A 10,811-nucleotide genomic window follows, 5' to 3' on the forward strand; every position below is an offset into this window, starting at 1 on the left:
TCCTAGAGTTCTCAAGTTCCCCCCCCCGAACCCATTATTTTTGTATTTGTACTTTTACAGATTTTAAAGTACATCAGTTATTAAACTCAGCAGGTAAAGCGTTTAATTTATTATAATCCACTTTTTGTTGCAAAGTTAATATATTTCTGAAAATATTATAATGTTGTGTAACATAAAAATTTGTGAATATAGGAATGACCCTTGCTAAACAATAATAAAGGTTAGAGGCTGCGCTGCCGAGTGTTGCAGGCCGGTCACATTATTACAATTTCCCTTAGCAGTTCTTGACACGGGACAAAGGTGCTTCAAGATTAGTCCGTTCTCAGACCTCGTCGTAGTACCATCATGGCAAACAAACCCGATATCTACGCTGGAATTGATTTCGATGAACTCAACGAAGTCACCGGGCTTGAGTCCGATGAGATCAAGTGCCTGAAAACCTGCTTTGATCTTTTTGATGCCAAGAAGCAGGAATTTCTCTCTGCTGATGATTTGGACGAGATTCTTCGTGCAATGGGGTTCAGACCAAGCAAGGAGGAACTTATGGAGATTCTAGCTGAGATTGATGAAGACGGTTCCGGAGAGATAGAGTTTGGTGAATTCTGCCAGCTCTGCGCCAAGTTTCTTGTTGAAGATCCTGATATTGAAACTATGAAGAGAGAACTGAAGGACGCTTTCAGGATCTACGACAAGGCTGGGGAGGGATTCATCACCATGGATACTCTTAGGGGACTCATTTCAGAACTCCTCGCTCCCCTCACTGATGACGAACTGGACGGTATTATTGAAGAGCTTGATGAAGACGGATCTGGAACTATGGACTTTGATGAGTTCTGCGAGATGATGATGAGCGCACCACAGAACTAGATCATCATCATCATCATCTTCATCATCATCATCGTTGTTTGATGATGACACATCTGTGTAACGCTGTGAGTGATCAACTTGGTTTGTTATCGAATATTCATCCTTCTATTGCATAATGTATTTTTTTATTAATAAATTATTATAGTTCTTGTTAAGTTACCCCTCACATTACGTGTTTTCTTTCGTCAATTAATTTAATGGGACTGCCGATATAAACTCAATGACACTCTATTTCAAGAGTTACAAGTTTAATTTCGTTATAACACAACTTCTTTTACACTTTATCTCAGTAACAATGATGAATGGATATCGCCAGTTTTCTAGTTTGAAAAGAAATACAATTCTTTCAAATTCCTTCATTGTCTGCGACAATCTACATGGAACTTGAAATTGGGAATTATTGTTTTTACTAGGATTGGTTGTGAAAACTGAATGTACTTTTTAATTGAAGGGTCTCTCGAATAATAAAAATGGTCAATTCTCCATTAGCTGAAAAACATATTAAAATTTTAAATTGAAGTATTGGGAAGAATTAAACGACCATAAGTTTGTTCAAATCAAAATCTGTTTTTCTAACCTTTTATCTTTACAACCCAATGTCGTATAGACCTTTGATATTTCAAACTATGAATTATATTAGATCAAATAGCATAAGTTTGAAATATCAAAGGTTTACAGCATCAGGTTAAAAAGATCTAGGGATTCCAAAGTTTGAGTTTGTGGCAACAGCTCAGTTCCTTTAATGAATCAGGTATTTAAACGGCTTTTTGCTTGTTAAATAGGAGTAAAGTAAAGGTTACTTACGCCATACAGTCTTTTATCCGTTAAGGTAAGAAACGTTGATAAACTTAAGTAAAAAAACAAGGATTAGGTAAAAAAATATTTGTTAATTGCGTATTTTAACTATTTTCTTGTTTCACTCTTAACCTATAGAGTATTAAGTAAATAGCATGAATTGGATTCTTTCTATACTTGGAAAACTGGAAATTAGGAGACGACTTTAAAATCGTATAGTTTGCCTTCTTTAATAATTGACGGTATTATTATAAGCATTTGAACTATTTTGCTGTTAAGCTGTTAAATAGATTGAATTCTGGACACATTCCTTTATATCTTCGTCATTAATTTTGAGATAAAAAATTGATAAAACACATTTTGGAATTCCCATTATCATTAGTTTTGTCACGTGTATACGAAATAAGATCTGTATCTTTTGGAATTCAGGGATACGCCTACTTTGTATAAAAACAAGATATTGCAAAATGTTATATATCCCAACATTTGTGAAAGGTTATTTTGGCTCTTGAGTGTTTTTATAAAACTCATTTGAAATTCAAATAAGTTTATTTTGGTTTCTAATCACCTGAGCTCAGCTCACAAAATGAATACAGAAATTGAGCAGTTTTAGATCTAGGTGAACTGGTTCACAGTTGTCTCCCTGGTTGACATCATGAAAGAAAAAAAATGTTTTCAAAACTGATACATAAAACGAATCAAAACGTTCAGAAAACAAATGTGGTAAAACGATCGTTTTTCCATTTTTTTGGGGGTTAAAAAAATATTGCAACTAGAGATGTTAACGTTTTAATTTTTTTTTGAAAAACGATCGTTTCGTTATGAGAATGACTACGAAAAATCGAAAACGATTTTAAAAACTATCGTTTTTTTAAAGAAAAAGTTCGTTTTTTTAAAAATGGTCGTTTTTAAAAAGATCGTCTTGAAAAACGATCGTTTTTATAAACGAGCGTTTTTCGAAATGATCGTTTTTTATAAAATTCGTCGTTTCGTTAACGACGAGCCTTCGTTAAAAATAATTAACGACGACCCTTCGTTAACGAAGAGAGGAAACGAAACAAAAAACAATCGTTTAACGATTGTTTTCAAAAACGATTAACTACCCTAATTGCAACGTTTAAAAGGCAAACTTTACCAGAAAACAAATTTAAAGTGTTTTGTTTTTAAAAAATTCAAACTTTTTAAAAAGTATTTATAAATTTCCACCGGGCACAGCTTTAGTTAAAGGGACAGTAAAGGAAAAATGAAAGGGGGTATAGTCTGAAAGCTAATCACTTTAGCTCTTAATCGCGAACCATGAAAGTCATATCTGATGTTCATGTCTCGAGAAATTGATATACAACTGTGTCAAATATATACGAAAATTAATATATATACAATTTTGTATAAAAGTAGTAGGTTTTAACAGATCATATTCAGCAAATAAACAACCAATCTGAAAACAATGATATCCCAGAGAAAGCTAATTGTAAATTAGGTTTACTTTTATATTTGTTATTTCTATTTTCAATAGATTTCATTCATAATATTATTTTTACGTCCGTATTACTTGACCAGAAATTCCACCAATGGCAGTGCAGTAAAGTGGTCACGTGATACAGGCGGAGACACGTGACCAGTATACTGCTCTGCCATTGGTGATAGTTCTGGTCACGTGATTTAAGTTTCAGATTTTCAAAATTTTACATATATGAATTTTCGTATAATTTTAACACAGTTTTTTATCAGTTTCTCGAGACAGGAACATCAGATATAACTTTCATGGGTCGCGATCAAGAGCTAAAGGGATTAGCTTTCAGCCTATACCCCCTTTCATTTTCCCTTTACTGTCCCTTTAAACCCCAAATTTATGAAATTTTTTTTACCATTTTACGTATATCTCAGTATTTGCGAAAATAAATAAATAGCCATGAATATGCGGAACAGTTTTAGACCTCCATATAATCATTTAATTAAAAAACTAAATATCTGCAAAATTCCATTATCAGAAAGTGAAGAATAGGCCATTTTATGAATTCTTTTGATGTATTTTATATCTAGGGTTTGACTGTAGTATTGTATAACTCCTGATATTTATGGTTTTACAAAAAGTTTAAGCCCCCTTCCAAAATCCAGGAAAAAATGTTCTCATACATCTTTTGTCTCTGCATTATACAGGGTGTCCCACGAAACATGACAGTTGGTAATTAGTCTTGAATGTCGTCTTCCATACACTGTATCAGATATAAAGGCAGTTTGCAGTTTATTTCGTTTAAAAAATCTTTTGCTCAAATTCATTCTATGTTAATTTTACTATAATATGACTCCTACATAATATTTTTATTACTGTTTTTGAAATCAAACAACTTAACAAATTATGGAAGAAGACTTTCTAAACTATTTACCAACTGTCATGTTTCGTGGGACACCTTGTACAATACGAAGATTCTACTGCCGTAGAATTTCTTTCTCAATTTTAGGTAATAAGAAAAAAAATAGTTCCTAGCTTTTCGTTCTTTGACATTTTCCGAAATAAAAAGTAAAGATTTAGGAATTTAGTCTTTGCCACAAATTCTGATTTGCTAGTCCCTGTATCTTTGAAACCAGATATTGCAGACCTTAAATTGAATTATTCAGTCTGAAATGTCTTAAGCTTACACCACCAGGTTGCAAAGTTATAGGGAATAGAAAATTTGACTTTGTGGCAAGGACTCGATTCCTTCGTTTCGACATGGCTACTTCTAACAAACAGACAATTAAGCTAGGTTATAGTTATAGAACTATAGACCAAGACAACACAATTTTTAAGTTCAATATAAAATTTTAACAAAAATTAAACAATATACAACGGTAATAACTTGACTTTTTTCAAATTCAGAAGAAAAATAAAAGACGTTTATTCAAATAGACATGTAGCGAACAAACCCCCTAATTTACGGACACACAGACAAGCAAAGCTTTACTGAAGCGAGAAGACAGTGAAAGCTTTAGTTTTACATAATTATGCCTAAGGACAGGTAAGGAGGAGGAGGGGAGGGAGAAGGACAATAGACACTTATTGATTTAGTGTTATAATTAAAGGGAGTGTTCAAAAATTATGAACGGCGTCCAGCCAAGGTTGTATACTAAGGTTGGCTACTCTCCATGTGGTCCAACGTAAGGAAAATGTCGTCTCCAATAACAGATAGATAGATGAAACCTAATATGACGACACTGATTAAAGAGGCGAAAGTGACGTCATACAAGGTTTCTATCTAAATCTTAAAGGACATTTTCCATACATTGAAGCACATCGAGCATAACTAACCTAAATATACATTCTTGGGTCAGGCTATATCTTTAAAAATAAATGGGACTCGACAGCTTCCAATTATACTTTTATTTCTGTTGCGTCTATGAGGATTAAAGGAATGCCCAATACCCAAGTGCATGGTGCTAATTGAGTAAACCTAGTAGCGTGAGTCTTGAAAATACTTTCAATGTTCAAAATTCGTTTATCGTCTTCGGAGTTCTTAGTTGAACTGTAGAAAATATGTAAACTGTTAATATTAATACATTTATTTATTTTCGAAAGAATTTTGTAGTTTTTTATTCTTTAAAATTATTTGGTCAACTTAAATCTAAAAAAATAAATACAGTACAGTACACAATTTTAATTTAGTCTTCCATCACAATGTGAAATGCTAAGATGAATATATTACATTGTACGTAATTGTGGAAGTATTTGTACACTTGAGATTTCTAAACTAAATATTTTTTGATAATGAGCAGGTTTTAAATTGAAAGTTCGTCAATAATGGTTAAAAAAATACTAATTTCGTTTCGGATTCAAGACAATATTTGTGGATTTTCATTTAGGAGTTTCGTGGGTTTCAGGTTCTTGAGAATCAGCTGATTCTTCGCTGGTATCAGCTGATTCTTTGCTGCTGGTATCAGCTGATTATTCGCTGGTATCAGCTGTTTATTCGCTGTCGGAATCGTCTCCTAAGCCTGCATAGCTGATAGGTTTCTTTGCCCGGCCTAAAGTAAAATGTGTAAAATGTGTAAAATGTGTAAAATGTGTAAAATGTGTAAAATGTGTAAAATTTGTAATATTTGTAATATTTGTAATATTTGTTGGCGTTTTCGATGGTTTTGAAAATATTCTTCTAGGACTGGACAAATTAGAACATATCAGCTTTAGAGTAGAAAACAGTTAGTTAACAATAATTGCCAAGATCCGACCCATTTATACCCTGTCCAGGAATTTCAAATTTATTTACATTCTTGTTTTTATTGCAGAAGAACTTGTTCCTGAGTTATATTATCAAATGATAATGCGCATTGATCTGAATCTTATTTTTATTATTTTCAATTTTTATTGGCCGTTATTAGAATTAAACACATATTTTTATTATATTGGTTACCCTCTTTCAGATAGCTTTATATATTTAGCAACAAACAGCAAAAAAATTAAGATTTATATTTCCCTAAAAAATCTTTCTCCTTTTAGAAAATCTTTATATTTATGCTTGCGATTTTTTTCGCAGGATTATGGATTAGGAAAAATAATTTATATTACGGGGAAAATTTATGATTTTTGGGTAAAAAGTTTTAAGAAGAGTGAAAAAAACTTGTCCCATACTCCCAAATCATCAAAATAAATAATACCCCAAACCGAAATTCTGAATAATATGCGCCTTTGGTTTCTAAAAAGCCATACAAATACGAATATAACCATATTGATCTTACGCTCTGAAAGAGATTTAAACAAAAAACATTCAATAATGGTTAGTAAAAGCGAAATTATTGAAACGGACTTTTTTCTTACACTTTTTACGCGGAATCGAATCAAGGTTTACTAGTATCAACTTTACAACATGTCTAATATAGCTTCGGAGGGAGCGGAAAAGAAACGAAAGATAACGAATTGGGTTGTTGAAAGAAATGAAAAACAACCGTTTTTTAAACCAAAAATTAACGCGACGATTTAAAATCGTGAACAACTATGGGTTTTGAACAATCAAATTTTCCATAAATTTTGAAAAGGCCGTTGTATTTTTTACTGAACGAACGATATCTTCAAACAAACTTTTGAAAGAAAACTTTAGTTTTTTGATTCTGAACAGACGATTTTATTGAGAAAATTTTTTTTATTAAACGAACAATTTTACTGAAAGATTGATCAGTGGGAAACTAACAAAAAAGACTAAAAATGAACAATAACTTTGAGAACGAAAACATAATTTTTTTGAACAGTTAATAAACTAACAAAAATGTCGCTCACGAACGATGATCAAACGAAATGAAAAAAGCCGAACAAGTCCATCTCAATACTTGAAAAGTGTACCTGGTCGATCTCTGGCAGGCCCTATATCAGAAGTATCAAGATCAAAATCTGATTCACTCTCATCACTGCCTTTCTTCTTACCCTTTCCTTTCTTTCCTTTCGGTCTAGAAAAAAAGGCGTGAAAAAGAGGCAGTAGTTTTTCATCGAAATTGACTTGGCTGTCTTGCACTAGTCAAAAAATAATCCAACACAAATAGGTTGAAACATAAATTACATAGAGCGTTAATTAATTTTTAAAAATTATTTTTTGTTAATGATATTGGTATATAAGAGTAATTTCAAGTGACCCTCCACGCAAAGATGGCAATGCCCGATTAGCAACGGTACTATTAAAGGTTTGACTGAACAAGTATGAATGAAATATTCATGTTTTTAATTTGTTTATTTTCAATTTCTCTGCAAAAGTGACTTGGACATTACTTGCGTAAGAGAAAAATGAAGATTTACTCAAAGAACTCATAGTAAAATAAAACCGGTATTTTTCACATTTTTGATGAGATTAAGGTTTGAAGGGTACCTTTGTACATCAGACATTGTTGAGTTTACATGAAATGTCACTAAAATTTTTTTTAGCCCCTATGACTGTATCAAAGAAACTAAAGGAACAATCTTAAAAATAATTGTAGCATATAAATATAATTAATTTAAGCATTTAAATCAAGATCATAAATCTCAAACTTTTATGAGCAACCAAACTATTTACAGATTTTGACAAAGAAAATGAGAAAAAACCTTTCAGATATAAACTGTTATCAAGAACTAAATCGGGGGAAATAATTAGTTATTACTATTTAGAAACTATCTTACTTTTCATCATCTGAGTCGGACATAATTGGTTTCTTCTTAGGCTTAGGGGCTGCTTTCGGCTTGGCCGCCGATTTTTTCTTCGGTTTCGGCGCATCATCCTCACTGTCGGACTTAGAAGGTTTAGACTTTTTGGCGGGAGCCTTCTTTTTCTTCGGCGCTACGTCACTTCCGTCGCTGTCAAGGTCGGAATCGTCGACGATTCGTCGTTTCGGTGCCGGTTTCGACTTAGAATCCGGCTTCTTCTTCTCATCATCCCCAAGCATTGAGTCCCAAAGGGCATCGGTGGAAGTTAATTTCTTTGAAGGATTTTTAGTGGCAGCTGCTTTCGCTTTGACCCTGGATGCGAAGTCTCCTAGCAAAAAAAAATTAAGAAAAAATTTATTATTGAAGAATAGTTTGAGCATTTTCTAAATTTCTCAAGTTATATGTGCTCAATACATAAATTTTTGAGTAAAAGTATATAAAAATGGAAACAAAGTTATCTTTTGATGTCACAATTCGTCCCCCCCCCCCCCCTGTAAAAATTAAGGAAAAGTTCTTTCATTTCCTGTTTTTTACCTTTGTCGGAATCTGAATCATCAAAGATGTCGTCTTTGTGTCCGTTCTTCCCGTTGGTCTTCAGGGGTCTTTCATCCCCGCTTTCAGAATCAACTTTCTTCTAAAAAAATACAATATTTATATTATATATATTTAATAATAATGAATATCATCCAAATGTTGTAAAACATGTGAATAATTCAACTAATTTTTCTCCATTTTTCGATGCGTAATTGCAGTTGGCGCACTTCGTTTTCTGCGTCATTAAATATGGTACCTAACACGTAAACCCTCCCCCCCCCTTACGGTCTCTTTGGAATTCTGGATTTATCCTTTTTCGTGGAATTATTAGATGACCGCAATGTTTAGTATAAATACAGGGATAGTGGGTGCACACAACCAATTCAGATCTAACAATCAAGCTTGCATCATAAACATGAAGACTCTTCTTGTAATTCTGGGAATGTTGGTAAGTCTCTTTATGTAGCTTTAAAATTTTACTTGAGTACTAAAGAAGACATTTTTCTAATAGAAAAGGTGTAAAAAATTCGCAGATTTTTCTATTCTTGATTGTGGATTTCCAATAATATTTTTAATATCATTCTGAAACCATTTTTTTCTGACCGGCGATAAACCTTTCCTACGGTCAGATTGAGTTGCCATAAAAAACCTCATCGTTTAGCTTGTTTTGACGTTTATTGGATACAAACGCACAAAAGAAACAATAAAAATAAGATCCAATAAAACAATATTTTATTTGTGTCGTAGTTAAAATCTTTTTAAAAAATGAATTTTTTATTTTTGTTTTAATTTTTTGAATTTTTTAGGTCATTCTAGGTTTAGCTGTAGCGATCCCAACACCCGAGGCTGACCCTCACTTTTTCGGAAATCACGGAGGATGGGGACATCATCATGGAGGGTGGGGACATCATGGAGGGTGGGGACATCATGGAGGATGGGGACATCACCACCATCATCACCATTATGGAGGATATCCATATGGAGGCGGTTACTATGGATAAAAACTCAGGAGGAACTGAGACTGGGAGAAATGTGGAAAAATAAATTTATTCAAACAAATATTTTTCTAAAAATGTGGAAAAATAAATTTTTATCAAACAAATATATTTCTAAAAATAAATTTTTATATTAAACACTTTCATGTATTTTGTGTCGGAACTAACTCCGTTGCTTGTTATTTCAAGATATTGCTCTTTATCGTGCTTTAATATTTTTTGCATGAAGATGAAAAAAATTGGTTGTAAAAATTATTTCAAGAAAATTATTTAACTGAAACTTAATAAGAAACCGGTAAAAACACATTAAACACTGAACTGCAAGCCTGGCTTTTTCAACAATTTTAAAAAGCAGTTTTATAATTCCAAACAATTTGAACATTCCTTATTCATTCGTTAAATTCGGTCCTTGGTAGAGATAGGCATTGTTTTTTGAACGAACGTCAATTTTCGTGAAAAAGGGGTTCGTTCAGAAAAAAACGAACGTTTGACGAACAAAATTGATTGTTTGAGAAATAAAAAAAATAACGAGGAAAAAACGAGCAATTTGAAATCGATCAAACAACAAATAAACTATAGTTTTCTTCTGAACGAACGAATTTTCCAAAAGCCTTGAAAAAACTCAAGTTTTTTACTGAAAGAAAGCTTTTTTGGAATGAACTTCTTAAAAAAAAACGATGAATGATTTTTTCGAACAAATTTTGATGAATGAATGATCGTTCAGTGAGAAATAGATTGAAAATGAACAACAATTTTGTGATCAAACGATCGTTTTCTTTAAAAGATTGAAAAAACAAAAAAGGAAATGGGTCGTTAAAGAACGATGAACGAATGAGATGAAAGAAGTCAATTCATCTCTAGTCCCTGGGCCGGGGTCATTTAGATACTTTCACAAAATTTGGCATCATCGAATCTTTTTTTTACGTTTATTGGAAACAAATAAGCAGGCTTGGTCTGATATCTAACAAAAAAAGTAAAAATGCACAATGCACAAGGACCAATATTAAGTCCTTGGATAAAATGTCTTTAATATTTGGATTAATGTGTGAATTAAGAGAATCTTCAGGGACATATTGTCTCAAAGCTGGCTTCAACGAGGAAAATGGCCGTAGTTCGTTAATTTTGGGGAATAAGATATTTCTGTGTAGTCTTGGAACTGACATAATGCAGATTGAGGAAATCTAATTATCAGGAAAAATGACGGCGGCGTGCTTCTAACGAATATGGTTTTCTGATTTTATTTAAGGTTTATTTAGGATACTGGATACTGGATACTGGATACTGGATATTGGATACAGGATACAGGATACAGGATACAGGATACTGGATACGGGATACTGGATACAGGATACTGGGTACATGATACTGGGTACATGATACTGGGTCATGAAACTGGGTACATGAAACTGGGTACATGAATTTGGGTACATGAATTTGGGTACATGAAACTGGGTACATGATACAGGATACTGGATACAGGA

At 32.7% G+C, this 10,811-nt stretch overlaps 3 protein-coding genes across 3 annotated transcripts in view; 2 read left to right on the forward strand and 1 right to left on the reverse strand.

Moving 5' to 3' along the window:
* Window positions 1-292: 292 nt before the first annotated feature.
* Window positions 293-1,033, forward strand: LOC111707900 (troponin C, isotype gamma). Its single transcript, XM_023481082.1, has one exon. It carries the CDS (start codon window positions 346-348, stop codon window positions 865-867), a length of 522 nt encoding a protein of 173 aa, XP_023336850.1. The 5' UTR covers window positions 293-345; the 3' UTR covers window positions 868-1,033.
* Window positions 1,034-5,320: 4,287 nt separating this feature from the next.
* Window positions 5,321-10,811, reverse strand: part of LOC111707894 (DNA topoisomerase 2-alpha-like) — a 22,354-nt gene continuing 16,863 nt past the window's right edge. Inside the window, 4 exon segments of the mRNA XM_023481077.1 lie at window positions 5,321-5,661; window positions 6,971-7,074; window positions 7,778-8,129; window positions 8,336-8,435. Of these exon segments, the coding sequence (XP_023336845.1) occupies window positions 5,603-5,661; window positions 6,971-7,074; window positions 7,778-8,129; window positions 8,336-8,435 (615 nt within the window). The 3' untranslated portion in view covers window positions 5,321-5,602.
* LOC111707893 (glycine-rich cell wall structural protein) lies at window positions 8,491-9,861 on the forward strand. Its single transcript, XM_023481076.1, has 2 exons — window positions 8,491-8,783; window positions 9,142-9,861. The coding sequence occupies exons 1-2, from the start codon at window positions 8,667-8,669 to the stop codon at window positions 9,334-9,336; spliced, it is 312 nt and encodes a 103-aa protein (XP_023336844.1). The 5' UTR covers window positions 8,491-8,666; the 3' UTR covers window positions 9,337-9,861.

This window comes from Eurytemora carolleeae, unplaced genomic scaffold (assembly GCF_000591075.1).
Source record: "Eurytemora carolleeae unplaced genomic scaffold, Eaff_2.0 scaffold595, whole genome shotgun sequence".
NCBI lineage: Eukaryota > Metazoa > Arthropoda > Copepoda > Calanoida > Temoridae > Eurytemora > Eurytemora carolleeae.